The following is a 27,930-nucleotide window of genomic DNA, read 5'->3' as shown; positions in this document are numbered from 1 at the left end:
CTGGGCAGGCTCTGTCCACCAGCAACCCGCGATCGCAGTGAGGAGAGGCAGAACAAGGAACGGACTAAACAAGGCAAATCCCCATTCTGTCAGACGTGACAGATCTGCTGTTCTCAGTGATCAGGAACAGTGATCTCTGTCATGTCCCAGGAACCCCCCCTACAGTTAGAACACACCCAGGAAACGCAGTTAGCCCCTTGATCGCCCCCTAGTGTTAACCCCCTTTCCTGCCAGTACCATTTTTACATTGATCAGTGCATTTATTTTTTAGCACTGATCAATATGTCACTGGCCCCCAAAAAGTGTAATTTGGAGTCAGATTTGTCTGCCACAATATCGCCGCCATTACTAGTAAAAACAAAAAATAAAAGTCCCTAAATCTATCCCATAGTTTGTAGAGGCGATAACTTTTGCACAAACCAATCAATATACGCCTATTGCGATTTTTTTTACCAATAATTTGTAGAATATATATCAACCTTAACTGATGAATAAATTCATATTTTTTTGGGATTATAGCAAAATAGAAAGAAAAAAAAAAAAATAAGTTGTTTTCAAATTGTCGCTCTGTTTATAGCACAAAACATAAAAAAACACAAACAAAAAAAAAAAAAAATGCAGAGGTGATCAAATAGTACCAAAAGAAAGCTCTATTTGTGGGAAAAAGGGACGTCAGTTTTGTTTGGGTACAGCATCGCACGACCGCGCAACTGTCAGTTAAAGTGACGCAGTGCCATATCGAAAAAAATGGTCTGGTCATTAAGGGAGCAAAGCCTTACAGGCTGAAGTGGTTAAAAATAAAAATATATGTGATGCAATGATATTTGGATCATCAACTAGCATAATCTTTCAAAACACAGATAACCCCCGTCCCAGAATTTGTTGAAAATTCTGTCACTTGAGAGTTCCTTAAAAGGAGGCGCTCCCGGGTCCTTCAGAAAAAAAATAAAAAAGTCAGCAGCTACAAATACTGCAGCTGCTGACCTAATATTAGGACAGCCAATATTAATATCCAGGAATCCAGCGGTGTCCTCATCCAAGCAGATTTTGCAATTGGCCATCAGGTGCTGCCACCGCCATCTCCACTAAGGGAAACCGGCAGTGAAGCCTTGAGGCATCACAGCCGGTCCCCTACTGCACATGCACAGAGCACGCTGCACTTTGTGAATGGGGAAGGAGGACCCCCCTCCTGTCTTGCAAAGTCAGCCAGAAGTGGGAGCGGGTAGCTCTCCCCCTCCCCTCAAAAGGTGCCAAAAGTGTTTGGTCCCGGCTCATAGGTCTGACTTGTGGGATCTTGTGTGATCTGTGGAAAGGGGGCACAGTTACATCATCCTGCCCAATTGACGACAGCCTGTCAATCTCTACGAGAGGCTGATGGCTGCTGCAGATAGACAGGGTACCAAGTGTTACAAACATTTATGCCAGTACGCACCCAGGGACAAAAGCCCAGAACATAGACTTCTCGAGCTTCCGTTAATGGAATAGGGAAATACTTCAGCAGCTGAAACACTCTGCACCTGTCCCCCTCCTCCAGGAGATTGCACCCACCCACCGCTGTACTTGCATGCAATCATTGTCAGCGAGTATGATTCTCACTGAATACAAAGCCAGTGTCTTCCCCTGTTGATTGGTTTGTACCTTACCACCTTCTTGCATAGAACATTCATTTGACAGAGAGTGCAGGAGTCGAGTTATCACACAACCTAAGGCTTCATTCACTTTCAGCATCTACCATGTAAAATGGATGCATTTACGCAGCATGTGGGCGTTAAGGCCACCCACCCTGCTGCCACACGTGGTTGGCATAAAGTTAATAAACAAGGTCTTTCACTGCCGAATACAGCCCCTGGTCCTCCTCCCGACCCCACATTTTCTTGCACCAAGCAGCACAAGATGGAGACAGAGATTGCCGCTCCAGGCAGGTCCTGGGTGAAAATCTTCTTCTTAGGAACTGAGGGTGCTAGCAATGCACATGGAAAAGAACAAAAGATGATCAGGACAGCCACACTCCAATCCAACGGAACTTTAATGTAAAAAAATGCAAACAGGCACTACAAGTCACAGCAACGGAACCTAGGACAGCCGACATATGTTTCACTCCAACTTCAGTGTTTACTCATAGTGAGTAAACACTGAAGTTAGTGTGAAATGCGTCAGCTGTCCTAGGTTCCGTTGATGTGACTTGTAGTGCCCATTTCCATTTTTTTTTACATTAAAAAGTTACGTTGGATTGGAGTGTGGCTGTCCTGATCATCTTTTGTTCTTAGCAGCACAAGATAAGAAGGGTGCACTGTGATGTAAGGAGGGGTGGAGTGTTCATAACATCTACCGTGTTTCCCCGAAAATAAGCCCGGGTCTTATATTAATTATGCCAAAAAAAGACACAGTAGGGCTTATTTTCGGGGTAGGTCTTATCATGTAATGTGCTGTCTTCTCTCCCCCTCTCCCTCCCTGCCTGTCAGGAATCCCCCCCCCAGTGTGAACAGAGTTAAAATGCTTGTACAATCCTATAATCCACTCTATTACAATAGTATATAATGTACAATGGGTGTGTTTCTGTAATATAATTGTGCCAAATACATTTGTTATAGTGCCGCTCTGCACTTCTGTTACCCGCCGGAGCTCTCTTCCCCGCAATTATATTACAGAAACACACACATTGTACATTATATACTACTGTAATATAGTGGATTATAGGATTTTACAAGCATTTTTAACTAGGGCTTATTTTCGGTGTAGGGCTTATATGGCAGCCCTCTTGGAAAATAATGCTAGGTCTTATTTTCAGGGTAGGTCTTATTTTTGGGGAAACAGGGTAGATACAACTGGCCCTTTGAGAGCAATCATAATGCTGATGCGGCCCACAATGAAACTTGAGTTTGACTCCCTTGAACCAACGCAAAGCAGCTTTAACACACGCTGCAGGGCACCACAATGCATGGCACTGCAATACAGACAGGCACCAAAAATTGTGCAGGTCTCTATTTTTGGGATGTTTAGATGCATTGTCTGACAATTTCTTACCACAACACACACTATAGGATACGTGCAAGTCCAGCACAAAGCTTGGTATATATACACACACACACACGTTCATTTTTTTTAGGGGGGGGGGGGGTCAGTCAACCAACCAATGGGCAGATCATCTCCTCAACACAACGTGTGATAAAGGGATGGCTCCCGCTGAGCTCATGTATTCTGACAGCAGGGACTTCCTCCATAACCCCCCCCCCTCTTCTTTCCCATCAGCATACCTGGATAAGCATTTAAGCCATTGGCTGATCGGATGCAGGTTTTCCAGCACGACCATTTGACTGAAGGCGGTCATTAGACTGGCTTCTGTTGAACAGACAGCCGGTAAACATGTTCCTGCTGAACCGGTTACTTTCAGTACCTCGCTTTGTACTTTCTAGGAGGAAGCAAAGTGCAGCCGTGCTTTAATGGGCACAAGCTGTGGTGTTCCTCTATGTGCTGGTACAGACTGTTTCATATTTAGCAACCAGGGAGTTTATTATGGTTACAACTTCGTCACATGCAAAACACACATACATACATACATGCATACATACATATATAACACACACACACTTATATAGTTAGAGATAGATATATCCATCACACACCTATAAAAGATTCCCACACATGGATACACTAGAACGTCTAATTCCAAACACACACGACACACACCAGCAAGAGGCGCTAGGACTCAAGTTGTACACAAGACACAAGAGACACATCACCACTAATTGATTAACCTGTAATTCTACAGAGACAGCAAGGAAAGGGCATTTGGGACTTGTAGCTCTATAGAGACAAGAGATGTGACCGTGGGATATCCTATGATAAAGAGAAAATAATGGATCATTCTAGTGTGTGTGTGTGTAGAGACACCGTCACTGTCCATTAAAGGCGATATCGTCCAATAAACCATCTCACCAATCCATCCTCCCTTGCGGCCTCCTCAGAAGCAGATATTGCCACATTTAGGAAAAGTAACCAGGTTTTTAACTCCATGAAGATAAAACACTGTGGAGCTTGTTCACACAAGAAGCCCGGGGTAAAAGCATGGGGCCCGGCCCACCTAAAGTAGGCATGCAGCTGCTCAGGGTTGGATACAATTACCTGAAATACTAAACCGCATGCAACACTCACCAGAAGTACTGCCATGGATCATGATCCATTTACATATACGCCATTGCATGTGGCTGTAGCAAGGTGGGTCTCTTTTAAGGGTCAAACCAGTAGGTGGAGAGACATTGCCCAATTCAGGGCCTATTCTCGTAGCAGCAGAAGCTTGCAACTTACCCATTTATTGCCACCAAACGTGCCATTGCTAGGGCTTGGAAGACACCTTCTGTATTGTTAGCAGCTAGGGTTGTCCCGATATCGATACTAGTATCGGTATCGGGACCGATTCCGAGTTTTTTCGGCGGTACTCAGACGCCGATACCCCGCCCCGATACACAAATAGAATACTTGCCACCCCCGTCGCCTCCCGCCGCCGCTGACACCGAAGCCGCAATCCGCCGCGATCCGCCGCCATTCGCCGCATCCCCGCTGCCGCCGACTGTGTAATACGCCGGGAACATTACAGCTTTGAATAGCTGTAATGATTCGCATCGCGCATAGACACTCCCCCTTGCTCGGGTGAACTGTCCAATCCCGAGCAAGGGGGAGTGTCTATACGTAGCGCGAATCATTACAGCTTTAGCTGTTATGTTCCCGCGCGTATTACCAGTCGGCGCTCGGCGGCAGCGGGACACAGGTAAGGGGGACATCGCTGGATATGGGGGAGACGATGGCTGCATATGGGGGACAATGGCTGCATATGGGGGACAATGGCTGCATATGGGGGACAATGGCTGCATATGGGGGACAATGGCTGCATATGGGGGACAATGGCTGCATATGGGGGACAATGGCTGCATATGGGGGACAATGGCTGCATATGGGGGACAATGGCTGCATATGGGGGACAATGGCTGCATATGGGGGACAATGGCTGCATATGGGGGACAATGGCTGCATATGGGGGACAATGGCTGCATATGGGGGACAATGGCTGCATATGGGGGACAATGGCTGCATATGGGGGACAATGGCTGCATATGGGGGACAATGGCTGCATATGGGGGACAATGGCTGCATATGGGGGACAATGGCTGCATATGGGGGACAATGGCTGCATATGGGGGACAATGGCTGCATATGGGGGACAATGGCTGCATATGGGGGACAATGGCTGCATATGGGGGACAATGGCTGCATATGGGGGACAATGGCTGCATATGGGGGACAATGGCTGCATATGGGAGACAATGGCTGCATATGGGAGACAATGGCTGCATATGGGAGACAATGGCTGCATATGGGAGACAATGGCTGCATATGGGAGACAATGGCTGCATATGGGAGACAATGGCTGCATATGGGGGGGGGACAATGGCTGCATATGGGGGACAATGGCTGCATATGGGGGACAATGGCTGCATATGGGGGACAATGGCTGCATATGGGGGACAATGGCTGCATATGGGGGACAATGGCTGCATATGGGGGACAATGGCTGCATATGGGGGACAATGGCTGCATATGGGGGACAATGGCTGCATATGGGGGACAATGGCTGCATATGGGGGACAATGGCTGCATATGGGGGACAATGGCTGCATATGGGGGACAATGGCTGCATATGGGGGACAATGGCTGCATATGGGGGACAATGGCTGCATATGGGGGACAATGGCTGCATATGGGGGACAATGGCTGCATATGGGGGACAATGGCTGCATATGGGGGACAATGGCTGCATATGGGGGACAATGGCTGCATATGGGGGACAATGGCTGCATATGGGGGACAATGGCTGCATATGGGGGACAATGGCTGCATATGGGGGACAATGGCTGCATATGGGGGACAATGGCTGCATATGGGGGACAATGGCTGCATATGGGGGACAATGGCTGCATATGGGGGACAATGGCTGCATATGGGGGACAATGGCTGCATATGGGGGACAATGGCTGCATATGGGGGACAATGGCTGCATATGGGGGACAATGGCTGCATATGGGGGACAATGGCTGCATATGGGGGACAATGGCTGCATATGGGAGACACTGGCTGCATATGGGAGACACTGGCTGTATGGGGGGGACAATGGCTGTATGGGGGGGACACTGGCTGTATATGGGGGACAATGGCTGTATATGGGGGGACAATGGCTGCATATGGGGGGACAATGGCTGCATATGGGGGACAATGGCTGCATATGGGGGACAATGGCTGCATATGGGGGACAATGTCTGCATATGGGGGACAATGTCTGCATATGGGGGAGACGATGGCTGGATATGGGGGAGACAATGGCTGGATATGGGGGAGACAATGGCTGCATATGGGGGAGACAATGGCTGCATATGGGGGAGACAATGGCTGCATATGGGGGAGACAATGGCTGCATATGGGGGAGACAATGGCTGCATATGGGGGAGACAATGGCTGCATATGGGGGAGACAATGGCTGCATATGGGGGAGACAATGGCTGCATATGGGGGAGACAATGGCTGCATATGGGGGAGACAATGGCTGCATATATGTGGGGGGACAATGGCTGTATATGGGGGGGACAATGGCTGTATATGGGGGGGGACAATGGCTGTATATGGGGGGGACAATGGCTGTATATGGGGGGGACAATGGCTGCATTTGGGGACACATTTTTAAAAAAGTATCGGTATTCGGTATCGGCGACTACTTGAAAAAAAGTATCGGTACTTGTACTCAGTCCTAAAAAAGTGGTATCGGGACAACCCTATTAGCAGCGGTGAAACATCAATCAGACCACCCCGATGATAAACAAAAAATATGTTCAGTATTTAACACGATTCTCAAATTTATGGAAGTGTCAGCCCCTTGGTGGTTGTATGCTCTCCCAACCCTGAATCTGACCAGTCTGGCCAACTTACAAATTGGTAATATTACCACACAAGCCTGTAGTAACCCTTCTCCCTACCCTGCCCCCTTCCTTCTATCTCCCATCTTCTCCTCCCTCGTTCCCCCCCCCCTCTTTTCTTATCCTCTCCTGTGGTGATCGGCTCTGCTGGTTCACCCCTTCTGCTTCCTCATGGTATGACCCTAGGCCCTCGGGCTTAAGCAGCTCATGCAGACCTACGGCTCCTACCACAAGGTCGTCCAGTTGAAGTTTTGCATTACCAAAAAATGTTTAGTTGCACAAGATATCTGTTGATATATGTTGTGTACCCCCTGGGTGGGTGATCAGTTGTCATTTCTGCATGCATTAATAATAATTATTGTACCAAAAGACAGTAGGTGAAGAGGGTTCCTATCGCCTCCCCACCGTCACTCAAATGCCTGCTGCAAAAGTGTTCTACTGCAGATTGTTTTTCAGAGGGGCGACAAAGCCTGACGGATGCGAGAAGCCTCAAAGTGAAATGATTGGGACCATTGGAAAAGGCTGGGTGTTGTAGGTGAACAGAGATATGGTGGTACATAATGGAGTACAGTGCTAGGGACAATGGAGAGATACTGAGACAATTATTTGACTTGTAGCTACTACACAGACAGGACATACCGTATTTATCTGCGTATACCGCGCACCCCAAGCTTAAGGGAAGTTTTAAGGTGCAGCCTTGTCGGTGTCCGTCTGCTGTCCTCCCCGGCGTCGGACAAGGCCGCTGATGGTCTGCAGACTTGCGCAGAGTCCATCCAGCCTTGTGGGTATCCATCTGCGGCTTGCCCGGCTCCTCTCGGCGGCCTTGCTTGGAGGTATCCGTCTGCTGTCTTGCCCGGCGTGTATTTTTGAGTTTGGCGCCTCAGCCGAGCTGTACAGAGCCGTATTTTCTGTCTGTTCGGCTCCTCTCATGGTCCTGCGGGCGGAGCCGAGCGTGACTGAGCCCAGCCGAATGCGCAGTACACTTGGCTCTGTCTATTTCAGCGGCGCCCAGAGAGAGCAGGATCGGCGTATATCGCGCACCCACAATTTTCCCCTGATTTTAAGGGGGAAGAAAGTGCGCGTCATACGCCGATAAATACGGTACCTTAGTAAAGCAAAAGATGGGCCAGATGACAGACGTTGCAGTTCCAGCACATCTAGAGAGCCATGAGCAGGGGCAATGGCAACTACAATCTTAAATTAGGTACACACGGGTGCAGGAAGCCTCCCTGACTGCGATATTGTATTCTGACAGCAGGAACTCTCCCTTGTCAGAATACACTGATCAGCGCTGCAGCCAATTTGCTCCAAGCTGTCAATCAAAGTAGGTTTTCCAGCAGTCCCATTCGAAATAAGCAGACTTAAAAAGCGTGGCTTCCTTTTAACTGAGGGGGATACACACAGATCCAAATTTGGTTGGTCCCCACTAAGTAGAATACATTTCCATCTGTGTGTTCCGAGCTTTAGGGCCACTAGTTCTCCTCATGCCTCTCGCTCTCTAATCCTTAGTACTGTCTGATGAATCTTCAGCTTCTCAGTACAAAAATAAGGTGATCTGTCCTGGTCACATCCAATTTCTGTACATAGCAGTGTGGTGGTTCCCTGCTGTAGAAATCAGGCACATCATCTCTCATTAAGCCCTGGTTCACACTGATGCTACTTTGAAATCGTGCTACTTTACTTGAAGTAGCGCGATTTCAAAGTAGCAAGGTTAGCGCGATTTCAGGTGCTACTTGATAGACATTTGTGTGGCTTCATACACAGATGTCTATAGAAATCGCACCTGAAAAATCGACAAAAGTAGTGCAGGAACTACTTTTGCAAATCGGTGCGGCAAAATCGGTGTCGCACCGATTGGAACAGTGCCATTGCCGCTAATAGGCTGCGACTTGTCATTGCGATTTGATCTCTCAAATCGCATGACAAATCGCTCCAATCGCTCCAATGTGAACCTAGGCTAAGGCTGGAGACAGTGTGGTCTCATCTTTTGATTACTATAGATGACATTTATTTTTACAGAACTAAAAGGTAATGGCGTAACATGAAAAAGCAAAATGAGGAAGCAATGTAACACAAGGTCATTAAAAACACAGAACAGGAACAAGCCTGTTCCAGTAATGGCATGGAAGGCTTGAACTCACTCATTACAGAAGGGTTTACCCAACACTGTGCTAGCAGATGACTTACAGCAACCAAGCAGATCACGCGATCTTTCTTGAAAACGGGAAATCAACTCAGGTTATTCAAGTTGGTTGCCTCACCTAACGTCATAGCTGAGGAAGGATCACTTACACCTGACACTTGGCAACACAAAAACCTGTCACTAGGTAATCACATAAACACATTAAGCTGTAAAGAAATGAAGATCTTCCATGGACACAGAACATATTTGTAATTTATGGCTTGTGTTAAATGTGTGTTCCATGAAATACCCTTTGTTCTCAACTGTCCAACTACTACTAGAAGTAGAGCCTCTAGTGACTATGAAACACAAAATTTACACACACACACACACACACAGGATAACAACAACAAAAAAAGGCTACAGGTTTCTGTGATGTAAAAGTAGACAAAGATAAATAATTTCAGAACTTTTTCCACTTTTAAGCGTGACCTATAAACTGTACAACTCAGTTGAAACGCAAACTGAAATCTTTTAGGTGGAGGGAAGTAAAAAATAAAAAAATATGGTTGTACAAGTGTGCACATCCTTAAATACTTTGAAGGACCCTTTGATTTTATTACAGCACTCAGTCTTTTTAGGTATGAGTCTATCAGCATGGCACATCTTGATTTGGCAATATTTGCCCACTCTTCTTTGTAACACTCCAAATCTGTCAGATACGAGGGCATCTCCTGTGCACAGCACTCTTAAGACAGGGGTTGACAAATTTGCTTGGAATCTAGGAGCCAGCTAAAAAAGTTAGGAGCCAGAAAACGCGCCCCGTCCCGACGAGCTTGCACGCAGAAGCGAACACATACGTGAGCAGCGCCCGCATATGTAAACGGTGTTCAAACCACACATGAGGTATCGCTGCGATTGGTAGAGCGAGAGCAATAATTCTAGCCCTAGACCTTCTCTGTAACTCAAAACATGCAACCTGTAGATTTTTTTTAAACGTCGCCTATGAAGATTTTAAAGGGTAAAAGTTTGACGGCATTCCACGAGCGGACGCAATTTTGAAGCGCGACATGTTGGGTATGAATTTACTCGGCGTAACATTATCTTTCATAATATAAAAAACAAAATGGGGATAGCTTTACTGTTGTCTTATTTTTTAATTAAAAAAAAGTGTAATTTTTTCACCAAAAAAGTGTGCTTGTAAGACCGCTGCGCAAATACCGCGTGACAGAAAGTATTGCAACGATCGCCATTTTATTCTCTAGGGTGTTAGGATAAAAAATATATATAATGTTTGGGGGTTCTAATTAGAGGGAAGAAGATGGCAGTGAAAATAGTGAAAAACAACATTAGAATTGCTGTTTAACTTGTAATGCTTAACTTGTAATACCAACGGCCACCACCAGATGGCCCCAGCTCACAAAAAAAAAAAAATCCTGGCGCCCGGGATTTGTCGAGCCCTGTCTTAAGATCACCCCACAGATTTTCACTGGGATTCAGATCTGTGCCAATATTGACTGGTATTTGGAACTGTTCATAATTCCCTCTACATTGACTAATGTCCCTGTTCCAGCTGAAAGAAAAAAAAACAGCCCAAAGCATGATGCTGCCACCACCATGCTTCACTGTGGGTATGTTTTTTTTTTAAGTGAAGTGCAATGTTTTTGCGCCAAAAAGTTTAACCTTCATCAGACCATAAAACATTTTCCCCACATGCTTTTGGGAGACTTCAGACATGTTTTTGCAAAATTTAGCTGGGCTTGGATGAAAAGGCTTCAGTCTTGCCACTCTACCCCATACATGTGAAGAACATGGGAGATTGTTGTCACATGTACCACACAGCCAGTAATTGACAGATATTCCTGCAGCTCCTTTAATGTTGCCGTTGGCCTCATTGACCCGTTTTCTTGTCTCTTTTTGGAGGCACGGCCAGTTCTTGGCAATGTCACTGTTGTACTATATTTTACCATGAGACATACCATGTCTCCTTTGCATTACATTCCCTTACCTGCCTGTCCATGCAGCTTAGTGTAGGATTTTAGCCATTTTATGTCAAGTGACTGAACCCCTGCGCATGCACAGGAGCGACGTCGTATAGGGCCTGCCAATTAAATAGGGGATTGATACCCTTAAAGTTGCCAGGGAGCTCCAGGGGAACACAATGCTGGAAAACAGCTGGGTATAGTTCTGCTTTAAAGTGGTTGTAGACCTCAAACATGAAATACGAACAAAGCATATCCCGCTATAGTGTGTACTTGTCTCATTTAAGAGCACCAAGTGTCATTTCTGTCTGCTGCTTCCTTTGTCAGCATTAATCACTTCTGATAAGTTTTCCCTGACACCAAGAGAGGAAAAAAAAAAAAAAGGTGACAGGGAGGGTCTGGCACCGACTGACAGCCTCAGCACTGGTCCTGTGTGGACAGGAAGGGGGGGGGGGGCAGGGTTTGCTCCATTCCCTTCAATTTCCATACAAAATTCTGCAGATTGTAACTTCAGCTCTTTGCTCCCCTTATTCCTACAGCTCCGACAAGTTTTATAAAAACTGGACTTTAAATGGATGTAGAGAAGATAACAGGTACAACTTATGTAGGAGGATTGGTTTCATATCTGTGCGTTTCCTAATGCCTGTCACGTCACTGGAAAGGTTTACAACCACATTAAAAGTGATAATAAAGTGGTTGTAAACCCTTGTTTACAACTTAATGTTACAGGTAAGCCCATATTAAGGCTTACCTGTAGCTAACAAGGATATCTAATTTGCATGTGCCGACATCATGCGGCACATGTGCACTTAAGCCAACTGAAGCAACGGCTTCAGTTGTACTGTGCCGTTATCGTGCGCATGCACGGGAGTAATGTCATGGCTGCTCCGGCCAATCAGCACTGGAGCCGCAAGACCCGGAAGTAACTCCGGGACAACATGTTGGTGGCCGGAGGGGGAGACGTGGACCGATGCGGGGGCTTCGATCGGAGGCAAGTTATCGGAGTATGCTATGCATACTAGCTGATTATGCCTTTGTCTTGCAGGATTTTTATTTATTTTTTCATTTTTGAACGGAGGGTTTACTTCCTCTTTAAAGGCTCATGTTTTTAAATGAACAACAAGCATTTTATACTTACCTGCTTTGTGCAGAGCAGCCCCAATCCTCCTCTTTTTGGGTCATTCCCCACACTCCTGGCTCCTCCTCTTCAACTAGTGCCCCAATAACAAGCCACTCCCTCCCAAGCCCCGCTCTATGCATCCCTAAGACAGCCCTGCCCCACCAACATTGGCTCACTGGCTGTGATTGACAGTAGCAGAAGCAAATGGCTTCCGCGCTCCTGTCCAAGCCAATGAGAAATGAAAGATCAGGGAGAAACCCAGCTCTCGTGAACACTGCAGGATCGAGAGGGAGCTCAGGTGAATATTAGGGGGGCACACAGAAATTTCTTGCATGAAAGTAAAAAGAAATTGAGCCTTTAAAACCACCAAGCTCTCTCATATGCTCGCTCAGTTCACCTGGTCCCCCCATTCCAGCATTCACTCAGCAGCCCTTCAGCCTTCTAATCCCTAAAAATAGAAACACAGAGCAGATTCTTCTATCCATAGGCTGGTGAAAATGGCAGCGTCTCTAATGTGAACATTCAGGGCAAAGTGACAGTGCCTTCTCGGCCCTCTGCTATACCCAGTAGCTGTCTCCAAGCCGTTAGAAAGGCAACCAGACTTTAGTCTTTGTTGTGATCACCGAGAATGAACACCTTCATACTGCACCCAGCAAGAGAGGGGAGGGATGACTTGTTGTAAGGCTATTTTACAGCTTAATACTTTAATATCCATAGTCTGGCAACAGGTGCACTGTAAGGGTCTATACTCACAAGTCTGGCTCCTACAACTGCGTTTATCAAACACAAGAGCATACCTGTGCATCTCACATGCGTTTATATCGATTTCTATTAGATGTGACTTCATGGTCTGACACCACAGGAATGGGTGCAGATGTAACTCCAAGGCCCCTTTCACAAGGGGCGGATCCACTCAGCGGGAGATCGCTCCATTGATCTCCGCCCAGCCAGCGGATGACAGGTCCATCTCTGTTTACTGAGCGGGGAGGGACCTGCCATTTTCATCAGATCCGCCAGACGAATGGCTGAACGCATCATCACACTTCCGTTTTGATCGGATGGAGATGGGTGTCAGAGCACACATCTCTGCTGACATCCACCTGCCCATAGGAGTCAATGGGTGGTCAGTTCAGGTCCGCCTGAAAAACAGACAGGTGGACCCGGGCAGGCTTAGCATGTGAAAGGGGCCTAAAGCATTTATAAAAGCAGTTAGACACACAACCACTGGACTGTATATGTAAAAAACAAATGAAAAAATACCGCTTTTTTTCTATTGTTCTATATGTACAAAACAATTTAATAGATGTGGTTTCTAGGACAAGCTAACCTCAAATATCTGAATAAAATTGAATGATTTCACCCAAACAATCTGGGTAACATCCCCAGTCCAAAACATTCTAATAATTGCATTTTATTTCTAAGGGCTAGGATGCACCAGTGCAATAAGCCGCATTTACTATATTCTGCCTGTTAAGGGGTCAACATTCATCAAAAAAGAGATAGATGTATTTTTGACAATAAGGAATAATAATAATAATAATAAAAAAAAAAAAAAAAAGAAAAGGAATACGAAAAATCACTGTGCTGACCTAGTTGTTCCTTAGTTTACCACTAAATGGAAGTTCACATCAGAGCAAGAAGTTCAGACATTTCTAATAGTATACAGAACTCCAGAAACGATTCTCACTTGGGTATGGAATCGTACATGGAGCTCCGTGAACCATTGGAAATGTCTGATGATAGCATTGGACTTTTTTCTCTGATATGAACTTTCATTTAGTGGTAAAATAAGGAACATCCGGTGGCTGATCAATGATAGACCACATTCCGTCTATTCAGTATCCCAAACTATTTTAAAGGGGAAATTTAGGACCCATATGCAGAAATCTCTTGTTCACCGTTCAAATAAGAACTTGTCACATAATACGATATTGATTCTCTATTTAATGCACTTTTGAGCTAATCACATGAGGAATACTCAATACTGACGGGTAACTGGGCCTACCCTAAAGTAATGTGGTGTTTTATACACAACTGGGCCCTGTGTGGCTGGTGCGATTTTAAGGAATTATAAATACTCCAAGTACTTTCTGCATTCCCAACAGTCAGCAATGAATGCTGCTTACTGCCACTGGGCTTCATGAGAAGTAAATGTACGAAAGAAAGGTCTTGGTAGCTCATAGCAAGCAAATGGATTCTCACTTATATTTTCTAAGCTGCCCTAGAAACACAGAATTGAGAACCTGATTGGCCTCTGGGTGCAATACAGACAGTTCATCACACATCTCCAATCAGATCTATAATAAATGAGTGAAATGTAGCCAAAGAACTTGACAGCCAGTAAAGACAGGTGCACACAAGTCAGAGATGAGTGTATAAGAGCTGTATAGTCGCCTGTGCCTTGCTGATCCTCTTATCTACTAACAAGTCTATCATGCCGAGTCTATCATGCCGAGTCTATCATGCCGAGTCTATCATGCCGGGATCAATAGACTTAAAGGGTCACTAAAGGAAAAATTTTTTTTAGCTGAAATGACTGTTTACAGGGCACAGAGACATAATAGTTAACTGATTCCTTTTAAAAATTATTAAAAATAGATAAAAAAACAATCATATAATGTGCCTGCAGTGTAGTTTCGTTTTTGCTGTTGTTTGCTGGTTCTCTGATGTACAGAGAGCCACTAGAGGGCAGTCAGCCAATAGAGAGCAGTGATACTTTGTCTAAAACTCCTCAGCACCAATCCAGTTTCGTTTTACACACAGCTCCTTGATTAGTGACCACCGTGAGAAATCTCCCAGTACTGTGGTTATCAGGAAACAGGCAACCAGGAAGTGTCCAGAACAGAGAGGATTTACAGCAACATCAAAGCAAAAACGAACCAAGAGCACATGAAACCAGGACTGCAGTAGGGTAAAGGAAGCTATTTAGCTAAAAAAAAAAATTCCTTTAGTGACCCTTTAAGGCTCGGATCACACTGGTGCGATGCGGGATTCAAGTCTACCTTTGTGTACCATAAGAACCTATCCACACCGTATGATTAAAGTCATTTTTCCCAATGCACATTAATGTGTGAAAAAAGGATTGCCATTCTTTTAAGTGGGGCCCATTCACACCTATGCTTTGGTGTGTGTTGAGGAAAAGAAAATAAATAAATAATACAGTGACTTTTTGGTGCAAAGTTTTCTCAAAAGATTTCAATGGCAGTGCAATAAAACCGCACATTAACACGCATCAAAAATGCACAATAAAAAAAAAAGAAAATTGCAGATGCAATGATGTGAACCTGACCCTAAAGGGCAACTCCACTTTTGTGAAAAAATAAATAAAAACATTGATAGATCTCTCTCTCTCTCTCTCTCTCTCTCTCTCTCTCTCTCTCTCTCTCTCTCTCTCTCTCTCTCTCTCTCTCTCTCTCTCTCTCTATCTAAAAAATAAACATTACCTTTCCTTTCTAATCTGAAGCTTTGTGATTTTCTGTAAAATGCAATACAGGTGTATGGCAAACGAACGGCCACTGCCCCACCTATAACTGGCCTTTGCAGCAAGGAGCACATGGAAGGGCAACACATGCAAAACCAAATCAAAGAACATTCCCAGCTCAACTTACCAGCCAGCCTGCAACTAATTGAATTATCCAGTAACAGTTTGCATTAGAGCTTAAAGGGGTTGTAAAGGTACAATTTTTTCCCCTAAATAGCTTCCTTTACCTTAGTGCAGTCCTCCTTCACTTACCTCATCCTTCCATTTTGCTTTTAAATGTCCTTATTTCTTCTGAGAAATCCTCACTTCCTGTTCTTCTGTCTGTAACTCCACACAGTAATGCAAGGCTTTCTTCCTGGTGTGAGGGTCGTGCTCACCCCCTCCCTTGGACTACAGGAGAGTCAGGACGCCCACTAAGTTGCAGATAGAGAAAGGAGCTGTGTGTTAGTGGGCGTCCTGACTCTCCTGTCCAGGGGAGGGGGCGAGCATGACACTCCACACCAGGGAGAAAGCATTGCATTACTGTGTGGAGTTACAGACAGAAGAACAGGAAGTGAGGATTTCTCAGAAGAAATAAGGACATTTAAAAACAAAATGGAAGGATGAGGTAAGTGAAGGAGGACTGCACTAAGGTAAAGGAACTTATTTAGGGGGGGGGGGAATGTACCTTTACAACCCCCTGAAGCCTGCCGTCAATAAGCCAGCTGGGTGGCTCCCAACAATGTGTTCAGGATTCTCCCATAGCCTGGAGCGGCACTGTGACGTCACCCAACAGCCAACTTTAGCCTGCTGTGGGCGGAATACGGGTCTCAGGAGCACAAAAGAAAGTACACTCCTGACCGTGACCCACATGAGAAGTAAGGCCAAAAAAAGCTTTCTCCATACTTCGCTTTTAAGAGAGAAAAAGAAAGAAAAAAAATCAGTTGAGCCTGCAGCAGAGAATAAAGCTTGGAAGGGTAAGCTTCGTTCAGAGAATAAAGCTTGCCTGTGATATGACACGGATTCAAGCCAATACAAACTAAACAGCTTGATTCAACAATAATTTCCCCACCCCCCGTTCTCATGGCCATATCAACAAATTAGGAACAAGCACTCAGCCCAGATGAACCGTCATTAAATATAGTGCTGTAGCCCACAATCAAAGAACAAGAAGATATTCATCCAATCCAGCCAGTTAAGCTGGGTATAAGCATACAGATATACGGCTGTACTGAATTCCGGTTGGTGCGTACCCAGAAGCCAGTCCAACGACCGACTTCACATGAAAGGTCCTGCTGGAAAGCGCAGGAATTCAGCCAATGGCTGCAGCACTGATCAGTGTATTCTAAAGAGAGGGAGAGCCCCTCCTGTCAGACTACAATAGAGCAGCAGGGGAAGATCTTGCATCCACAATGCATGTATACCCCTGCTTTATGTCTGATCAAGGAACCATTACATATCTACAAACACTCCGCTCCCGCAGCAGACATCCCTAAGTGGAAGTGGTTAGTAGTTCTAATGATAGTAATCCGTATATTGCTTCCTTCTTTAGGTATCGCATGTCTTTTTATATATTTTTCCATGTCTGCCTACTAACTGTCCAATGAAAGTAACAGTTGGCAGGAGACAGGACAAATCAACTCTGCCAGGGGGGCTTCAGCATTTAATATAAAATAAAAAGAAACAATCTAAATAGAATGGAACTTCTGTGAACACCCCGAGTATTTACAGCCCATCTATCCCAACCCATATGCATGATGGCTTAGTCTGAATGAAAACACAGAGAAGATGATCAATAGTACAATAAAGGCCCACTCCCCAAAACTGTGTGTGGGTTTCCCGCACTGCAGGTGAATGGAGAGGCATGCCACTAAATCGTATAGTACCACAGTACCTTTCGGATTAGTGTGGCGTGTTCTGAAAAAGTAGCGATTTCACTTAATTGTCCGTGTTCCAGTGCAGTTTGCAACCTATTCAAATGAATGGGCTGTCAAAACTACACGCCACAAAAACATGCAGCATTGTACAGGAATGTGGGCATTCTGGTGTGAACTGCCCCAATATATTCTAATATAAAAATGTTATTTTAGTTTTGGATAGAGGAAGAAAGGCACTGATGTATTCCTAATGTGTGCGGTGCACACGGGCCCCAAGGGGGAGGGGCCCACTGCATGCAATGGTGACTTGACTGAGAAAGCAGCAACCGCACCCGTCATTGGGCACTAAGCAGGGTACATCACCCTTACAGAGCAGAGTCCTGTACCCACTACACAAGGTGGAGACACACACCTCACTACCCTATTCCCTCATGCGATATAAGCTGGCGGCAGGCTCCTGTGCACTGAATCCACGCTCCCCTGCTGAAGGGAACAGACTCTCCCAAAAAGGGCTGGCACAGAGAATATGGGGGGCAGAGAGGCGGAGCATTGTGTGTATAGGGCAGCAGTGTGATCCAGGGGAAGGGGCGGTAGAGAGACGGAGGATTGTGTTTATAAGGCAGCAGTGAGATCCAGGGGAAGGGGGCAGAAAGGTGGAGCACTGTGTGATTCAGGGGAAGGGGGGCAGAGAGCCAGAGCATTGTGTGTATAAGGCAGTAGTGTAATCCAGGGGAAAGGGGGGGGGCAGAAAGGAGGAGCATTGTGTGTATCGGGCAGCAGTGTGATCCAGGGGAGGGGGGGGCAGAAAGGTGGAGCATTGCGTGTATAAGGCAGTAGTGTGATCCAGGGGAGGGGGGGGCAGAAAGGTGGAGCATTGCGTGTATAAGGCAGTAGTGTGATCCAGGGGAGGGCAGAAAGGTGGAGCATTGCATGTATAAGGCAGTAGTGTGACCCAGGGGAGGGGGGGCAGAAAGGTGGAGCATTGCGTGTATAAGGCATTAGTGTGATCCTGGGGAAGGGGGGCAGAAAAGCAGAGCATTGTGTGTATAAGGCAGTAGTGTGATCCAGGGGAAGTGGGGCAGAAAGGCAGAGCATTGTGATTATAAGGCAGCAGTGTTATACACACACACACACACACAATTCTCCGGCTCTCTGCCCCCCCTTCCCCAGGATCACACTAATGCCTTATACACACACACAATGCTCCGGCTCTCTGCCCCCCTTGCCCTGGATAACACTGCTGCCGAATACACACAATGCTCTGCCTTTCTGCCCCCCTTCCCCAGGATCACACTAATGCCTTATACACACACACAATGCTCCGGCTCTCTTCCCCCATTCCCCTGGATAAGGCAGTAGTGTGATACAGGGGAAGGGGGGCAGAGAGCCAGAGTATTGTGTGTATTCAAAATTGTAAGTTTATGGTCCGTGAGGTCCAAGAGGTTGGCGATCACCAATGTAGGGAATGCGTTAATAGCTGCCTGTCTGTGTCCAGGGCCAATCACTTGCAGGAAATTGAGAGTGGCGTCATTTAGTTGCAGGATTGCTTTCAATGGGGCCTCCTGCTGCCAATCGCCGGGACCCCGATTTTCTCACATCTACATGCTGTCAGGCCAAAATGCTGGTGTGAATAGGCACTACAAAGTCTCGCCCTCCCAAATAAAAAAAAGATAAACACCATCACATCATCACTGTGCTACAAAGTAGTAATAATGATGTAAAAGCCGCCACGCGTTGCCTCACTGCACTAACTGTATGCAGGAAGGAGGACGCAATATCCACAATGACCTATTCTACACGTCAGTGTTTCCAGAACTTGTACACATTGTATGAACACAAATGTGATCTGCGGACACCACAAATTACTTGGACGAGGGGAATTTCAAAAACCATGTTGTTTTGGATAGTGAAGGGAAGGGTTAAAACTAGGGTTGTCCAGATACCGATACCAGTATCGGTACCGATACCGAGTATTTGCGGGAGTACTCGTACTCGCGCAAATACCCCCGATACCTAAATAGAATACTTCCCCCCCCCGCTGCCGCCGCATCGCGCCGCCGCATCGAGGGACATGGCTGCATATGTGAGGGACATGGCTGCATATGTGAGGGACATGGCTAGAGGGACATGGCTGCATATGTGAGGGACATGGCTAGAGGGACATGGCTGCATATGTGAGGGACATGGCTAGAGGGACATGGCTGCATATGTGAGGGACATGGCTAGAGGGACATGGCTGCATATGTGAGGGACATGGCTGCATATGGGGGGGACATGGCTAGAGGGACATGGCTGCATATGTGAGGGACATGGCTAGAGGGACATGGCTGCATATGTGAGGGACATGGCTAGAGGGACATGGCTGCATATGTGAGGGACATGGCTAGAGGGACATGGCTGCATATGTGAGGGACATGGCTAGAGGGACATGGCTGCATATGTGAGGGACATGGCTGCATATGGGGGGGACATGGCTAGAGGGACATGGCTGCATATGTGAGGGACATGGCTGCATATGGGGGGGACATGGCTAGAGGGACATGGCTGCATATGTGAGGGACATGGCTAGAGGGACATGGCTGCATATGTGAGGGACATGGCTAGAGGGACATGGCTGCATATGTGAGGGACATGGCTGCATATGTGAGGGACATGGCTGCATATGTGAGGGACATGGCTGCATATGTGGGGGACATGGCTGCATATGGGGGGGGGGGGGGACATGGCTGCATTTGGGGACACATTTAAAAAAAGTATCGGTATTCGGTATCGGCGACTACTTGAAAAAAAGTATCGGTACTTGTACTCGGTCCTAAAAAAGTGGTATCGGGACAACCCTAGTTAAAACCAGTCAGGTTATGTCTCAATGCCGTCTGCGTAACACTTAGGAGATTTTCCTTCACTTCCTGTTCTAGAGACACAACAGGAAGTTAGGGGAAATTTCCCAGAGCAAACACACATCAGCATTCACAACCTGCGCAATTTCCCTGGGCAGGATGTTTTGCATGTTCAGATCCCACGCGAGCGAGACCGCCAGGACGCCATGAGTGTTCTGGACCAATCACAAGCTTTTGGGCCACTCCCCACACAGACAAGGACCATGAATACATATGGGGCACTTGTGATTGGACCAGTACAGTGACAACGTCCTGGCGCTCTCACTCACACGGGTCAGGGCTAGGATCTAATTCCTATAAACAAGCCCTCACACAGCTGTCCCCATTAGAAGATTTCCCCTCACTTCCTGTCCCGGTGACAACACTAATATTTTGTCACCTGTGTAGAAGATGGTGAATCTCCCCAATGGGGACAGCACCGGGTGTAACCCACCTCCCACTATACAGAACATAAATGATAGTAATAGAGAGGAGAAGCCACACTCCTCCAGCACCCCCTCTCATTGGTGCCGCCACCTACCTCGTCCATCTCCTGGGCCATCTGCCCCAGCTTGGCGTCATCCTCCAGCAGCTCATTGAGCTGAGTGAGGGACAGATGGTTGAACTTGCTGCCATCCACGGCCATGGTCACGCTGCCCCGGAGCCGGTCCCCGAGCGAGCTATCCAATGAGGCGGCGGCCTGCGGCTCCTTCCCGGTCCCGTCACCCAGCGGTGCCCGCCTACAATGGCGATGTCTCCAGCGACTCTCCCGGGCTCCGCCCGCAACCGGAAAAGGCGTGCACGGCACAGTGGCAGCTGTCAACTGAGAGGAGAGGGCGGGGCGAGCGAGCCGTCTAAGTCATATGTTCGGTATGGGAGCGAGCTGGGAAGGTGTACTGTACGACGGCCACAGCGAGTGACGTCACTCCGTACCTATGGGACACGTGATGCCTGTACTGAGACAGATAGGAGGGGCTTGGCTGGCAAGACTACTACGTGATTGGCTGGTGTCTATAAAGTAGAACTAAGGGCAAAAGTTTGTTTTAGGTTTTGGACAGAGTAATGGAGGGTTTTGACCCCTGTCAGAGTTTTGTTTGCCATCTGTAGCCCATTGCAGAGATTTCTCTTCACTTCCTGTCCCAAAGCCAAACAGGAAGTCAGGGTAAATCCCTGCAAATTAAGGGGATTCCTTGGGGACCCCCAAATCACCATGACCAGTGTCCCTATTGGAAGATTTCTATTCTATTGCTTTTCTGGGGACACCCCAAACAGGGCCGGCCCTACCATGGGACCCGATGGTACCATTGTACCAGGCAGGACTTTCAGGGGGGCGGCAAATTGCCGCCCGCCCGCCATTCCATTCCGCTAGCTCCGCTCTCCACTCCACTGTGGGGCTAATTGCATGAATAGAGCCATAACAGGTCCTTTTTATACTCCTATACATGTAAACAACCATAACAGGTCCTCTTTATACTCCTATATACATGTATAGAGCCACGATAGGTCCACTTTAGTTATGATATAAAATAATGGATGTGGGGGCATTTTGGTGGGCGTAATTTTTTGGGGGGGGGCAGCATTTCATTCTTGGTACAAGGCAGCACAATGTCTTGGGCCGGCACTGACCCCAAAGTATGGCATTTTATTTTACTTTCACTGATAACAATAAATAGGACAAATAAAGAGGGTGAATCTCCTTAACAGGAACGAGGACAACCAAAAAAACTGAGAGGTGTTCTAATGCCTCTCCACTCCGTCCAAAACAAAAAAGAAAGTTTTGACTTTAAGTGCAGAGGAGGGATTCGGGGTCCCTGCATAAAGAGTACCTGTCACGTGCCCATTGCTGTTTTCATCCCTTGTGGCAGCAATGAAAGTGAAAATAAATTAAAGCAACAGTTTAAAGCGGTAGTAAACCACTGGGTGTTTTTTTTTTTTGTACCCTGCAAAGTAAAGTCATAATGTGCTAGTATGCACCACATACTAGCACATTATGTTAAACTTGGCACATGGCTGCATGTATAGTAAATATCTCCTAAACAGAGCAGGATTAGCAGATAGTTACACTACCTATAGGTAAGCCTTATTAAAGGCACGCAAAGGTGGACGCACGCATTGGTCCTGCACAGGCGCAAACAGCAATGGCCCCAAACATGAGAGGTATCACTGCGAACGTCAGATTATGGGCAGTAATTCTAGCTCTGAACCTACTCTGTAAATCTAAAGTGGTAATCTGTAAAGGTGTTTAAAACATCGCCTATGGATAGTTACATTTACGCCATTTGACGCTGTTGCACGGGTGTGCGCAGTTTTAAAGTATGAAATGTTTAGTATCTATTTTCTCAGCGTTACATCATCTTTTGAATTTTACAAAATAGCCTGGGGTGCTCACATCGCGGGATCTCTGGACAGGTAAGTGTCCTAATAATAAAAGCCAACGGCTACAGTATTTGTAGCTGCTAACTTTTAATTTTCTGATGGGGGGACTGGAGCCCCGCTTAAGTTGAAAAAGTTCAACCAATAGAAAAAAAAAAAAAGAACAAACAAATCGAAAATCTCCATTTACAGAATCCTATACCCACAGTTGATCCAGAGAAAGGAAACAAAAAAACAATTAGGCTTCATTCACATTAGCACGTCTCCAAAGTCGCACAATTTCCACTTTGATGCGATTTTGATCAAACTTTAAATTTTCTGATCTAAAAGTCGCACCAAAGTAGTGCCGTTGTTCTGACGAGCTGGTTCCTACCATCGATATGGTTCCTTCCAGAGTATGCGCAGGCGCTATCCAAGCCGACGGAAAACTCAGAGCGGGAACAGCTGTTCGTCAGCTGTAGACGCGCTCGCTCCCGATGGCTGATTATACACTCTATAGTACACGCCGCTCTACACAGCAAGGGCCAGCAAGGGGTGGATGTGATATTGATCAGTGTTTTTTTACATGATTATCCACGCCGCTCTTTACAGAAAGGGGCGGATTGTATTAATGACCAGTGGTTTTTTGATTGGTTATCCACGCCGCTCTTTACAGCAAGGGGCGGATGTGATATTGACCAGTGTTTTTTTGATTGGTTATCCACGCCGCTCTTTATAGCAAGGGGGCGGATGTGATACTGAGCAGTCCTTTTTTTGGGAGATGTTTTTTCTCAAATAAAATAGACGTCTCACATCCGCCCCTTGCTGTATAGAGCAGCGTGGATAACCAATCAAAAAAGCACTGCTCAATATCACATCCGTCCCTTGCTGTTTAGAGCGCCGTGTACTATAGAGCGCCGTGTATAAGCAGGCATCAGGCAGGGGGAGCAAGCTCGTCTAAGCTGACAATCAGCTGTTGAGGCTCAGAGATTTCCGTGGCCTCCTACTGCGCCTGCGCAGTCGGGGCAGGAACCATATCGATGGAGGAACCAGCTCGACAAGACACCAGCACCTTTTCAAATTTGAAAGAAAACTGTTGAAAAGAATGGTCTGCGACTTGTCATGTGACTTTGCTATCCGAAGTCACATGACAAGTCACACAAGTGTGAATGGAGCCTAAAGCATGATCCAATTTGCTTCAGCAGGGGAAAAAAATCCTCCTGATTCCCCAGGAGACAATTGGATATGCCCTGGATTACCTACCCCTGGTATTAACCAGTTACCAACCGCCCTATAGACGATATACATCTACAAGGTGGTTGCTTAACTCTGGGACGACGTCCATGGACGTCCTCCCAGAATCGCGCGCCCCCGCACATGGGAATGTCCGTGACCGCCGGGTCCGGCATCACGGATCACGGTAAATCGCTGCTGATAGCGGCGGTTTACCACATGATCGCTCGGTCCAATGACGGAGCGATCACTTGTAAACAAACCGGCGTCATGTGATGACGCCGGTTCCTCCCTCCCCTCTCTGTACCGAACGGTATAGTGTGAGAGGAGAGGGGGGGGGGAGAGAACAAATGCAGCACGAGTGCTGTGGGCTGGATCTGTGACACATGCAGTCACAGATCCAGCCAGCCATCTATCCCAGCTCAGCTATCCCTGCCCCATACTGTGAAATACTCCATACCCATACTGTGCAATACTCTGCAATACCCCACACTACTCTGCAATACCCCACACTACTCTGCAATACCCCACAATACTCTGCAATACCCCACAATACCCTGCAACGTCACCTATGGGGATTTTTAAGTAGCAAAGTTTGGCGCCATTCCACGAGCGTGTGCAATTTTGAAGGGTGACATGTTGGGTATCTATTTACTCGGTGTAACTTCATCTTTCATATTTATGCAAAAGAATGAAGAAAAAATAAGAAATTTGCTAAATTTTATAACAGAAATAAAGAAATTTTTTTTTTTTTTTTTACAGAATTTTCAGTCTTTTTTCTCTTATAGCGCAAAAAATAAAAAACCCAACGGTGATTAAATACCACCAAAAGTAAGCTCTATTTGTGTGAAAAAAAGGACGAAAATTTCATTTGGGTACAATGTTGTATGACTGAGTAATTGTCATTCAAATTGTGAGAGCACCGAAAGCTGAAAATTGGTCTGGTTATTAAGGGGGTTTACGTGCCCAGTGATCAAGTGGTTAATAACTATAAGGCTTCCTCCAGTACTGCGATTGGTTCCTGGCAGCTCCTCTGAAAGATGTACGTTGCGCCAGTTGCACTTCATCCAGCCTCCTAAATATACAATACTGGGTCAATGTCCCTATATTGTACATAATGACACCAAGTCTCTGACCACAGACTGGAGCTTTGGGCAGAGGAGGAGAGTATAAAAGAGATGCCGGCCGGCATGGATAGGAGCCCTTCCTCCTCGTACAAACGGGATGACGTCACTGCACGCCGTACCCAGACGCGTTTCGTTATATGATAACTTTTCCATTGAAAAAGTTATCGTATAACAAAACGCGTCTGGGTACGGCGTGCAGTGACGTCATCGCGTTTGTACGAGGAGGAAGGGCTCCTATCCATGCCGGCCGGCATCTCTTTTATGCTGCTGTTACATTTTATGGATGTAAGTAGATTTTAACCTGTTTTAAATAAACAACGTTGGACGTATTACACCATGTGCGGCTTTCTTTTCTACATGACATGCTGCTGAGCTCCCTGGAAAGGTCTTAGAGGTTTTTGTCTGTGCTGATTCAACCACATCCCTCCGTGGATGAGCTGTATCCCTGATCCCAACCTGTGCGTGTCCATGCTATCTGGATATCCTGCTGTGGATTGTTTAACAACGCTTTTATTTACCTACCATCTGGTAAGCCTCTGTCCGTGTGGTGGTGGCTCACTATCAATATCGGTGCACCGGGTGTTGTTTGTCACAAGAACTTCACTAATTTTTGGACTTTTTATTTATTTATTTGTGTTGTTCACAATGGACTTGAATGTTATTAACTAGATTGGCGCAAAATTTTCTTTTCCATATATACTGGTGCTTTGTCACGTTTTTTGCTGCCTTTTCACATATTTATTTATTTCGATTACAATTGGTGTGGTTAGCGCGATTTTTCTTTTCCCAGAGGAGGAGAGTGCTGGAGCAAAAATACAGATACGTAATACAACCTGTTCAGCAATGCTCTGGACATAACACGCGTTTAACCCTTGCAGTGCAGGGGACCCCACTATAAGAGTGGATCTTTTATTTTATTTACATGAAGCTGGCTTTAAGCCAGCCATAGGTAGTTCCAATCTCGGCCGGTTCAGCAGGAAGTGGTCGAGATTAAAACCATGTATGGCCAGGCTGAATGTACCCATAGTTGTTTGATCGATCAGCCTGTCAGCCTATAGTTGCTATCAATAATTACTGTGTGTTGCAGCAAAGAAAATCACACCATCTATGGCCGGTGTCCTGTCGAGAAATGTCCCCTGTCGAGAAATGCCCGCCCGGAACTGCGCATGCGCATTGTATGCGCAGTACGGAGCCGCTGAAAGCCGCCGAACATCGGAATTTATGATCAGCTGTAGACGGCACCTGCACACAATAGCCGACTTTGTGCCACACACTCTCTATGCTCGTGCAAGTCTGCAAGGGGCGGATGCAAGTCTGCAAGGAGCGGATTTTTTTTAATGATGGGCACGTGTAAGGGGCGGATGCCTACAGAAGGGGGTGTATTTTGTAATGATGGGCAGTGCTGTTAAGATGGGGGCGAAAACTCAAACACATCTAAACAAATATATCTCTGCTATTATTCCTACACGTGTTTGCAGGGTGTGTTTAGCCAACTGAAGGGCAACACGTGTAGGAAGAATAGCAGAGATATATTTGTTTAGGAGATGTGTTTGAGTTTCGTGAAAAATTCCGCCCCCATCTTAGCAACACTGCCCAATATTACAAAATACGCCCCATTCTGTAGGCATCCACCCCTCGCCCATCATGAAGAAATCCGACTTACACAAGCATCGGGCGCGTGTGTGTGGCACAATGTTGGCTATTGTGCACAGGCGCCGTCTACAGCTGATTGTAAATTCCGATGTTCGGAGGATTTCGGCGACTCCGTACTGCGCAAGCGATGCACATGCGCAGTACCAGGTGGGCATTACTTGTCAGACCACCGACTTATGTTTTTTTTTTTTATTCCAGAATTGCTTTGTTGCACCAATCCACACCATGTTCTTTTGTGATATAGGAAAGGAATTTTCGAATAGACCAAGTGCAGGCTCAATCTGTGAACTTTCAGTCCAGGAGATATTGGCCACCAGGACAACCAGAAAATGAATTTATAATAAGAGGAGAGTGGTAGGTGTGGAAATATTGTGCCAAACAGTGGGAGAGGCTTAAGCCTTGTACACACGATGAGAAAATCAGACGACTGATCGTTCATTATTTTTTTGCACGCCGTTTCAGATTTACATCCAAGAATGCTACTAAAGCAAACTTTCTCGGACGATTGGTAAGAACTTCCCTTTTGTGTGCCTTTGTTTCATAGGAAGTAATGTAATGTGCGTGTGACCCTGTATTGCCACGCCTTTTCCCTATTTTCTATATACCCGGATTTTTATTGTGAATTGTTGAATTGCTCTGCGCACATTCATTCGTTCTCCTGTCTATTCATGCATTCTCATATTCCAAATGAAGTACTGGACAGAAGATATTATTGGCCCAGCACTTGCAATTTCCATCTTGGAAGTATCGGCAATAAACAATGTCCTTAAGAAAAAGAAGCCCAGAAGAAGGACATTGTCCAAGCAATGGCTTATTAACCATCAGAAGTACTCTCGTTTGTCTCTTCTGCAAAAGTTGAAGGAGAACAATACGGACAATTACCTGCGGATGAGCAAGGAGTGTTTCCAACATCTACTGAAAGCGTTGACACCCCTAATCCAAAAAGTGGACACTGCAATGTGGCAACCCATCAGTAGAGGTCAAAGGCGTATTGCAGCGCTACTTTACCGGCGAATTGGGCGAAGGACCAATAAACATATCCTGTGCCTTTTTGTTGTATACACTGCACACATATGCCCCAGTCCTTGTACCCCCAAAAAATTCCCCAATTAATGTACTACAAGAGGCAGTCAGAGGTCAGGCCTCTAGAATGAATACAGTGCAGTGGT

The 27,930-nt window shown here is 46.3% G+C and overlaps 1 protein-coding gene across 2 annotated transcripts in view; it reads right to left on the bottom strand.

Moving 5' to 3' along the window:
* The window catches only part of VPS37B (VPS37B subunit of ESCRT-I), a 39,966-nt gene extending 18,681 nt beyond the window's left edge, over positions 1-21,285 (bottom strand). Inside the window, exon 1 of one of the 2 annotated variants that reach the window (XM_040347321.1) lies at positions 20,938-21,285. In XM_040347321.1, coding sequence (XP_040203255.1) covers positions 20,938-21,042 — 105 coding nt within the window. In that variant the 5' untranslated portion in view covers positions 21,043-21,285. Of the gene's footprint in view, positions 1-3,254; positions 3,282-20,937 lie in introns of those variants that run through there. The other variant, XM_040347322.1, reaches the window with a different exon arrangement.
* Between the last annotated feature and the right edge of the window lie 6,645 nt (positions 21,286-27,930).

The sequence above is a fragment of the Rana temporaria genome, chromosome 1 (genome assembly GCF_905171775.1).
Source record: "Rana temporaria chromosome 1, aRanTem1.1, whole genome shotgun sequence".
NCBI classification, from domain to species: Eukaryota; Metazoa; Chordata; class Amphibia; order Anura; family Ranidae; genus Rana; species Rana temporaria.
The sequence above is the reverse complement of the archived record's forward strand: the minus strand, read 5'-3'. Positions and strand labels throughout refer to the sequence as shown.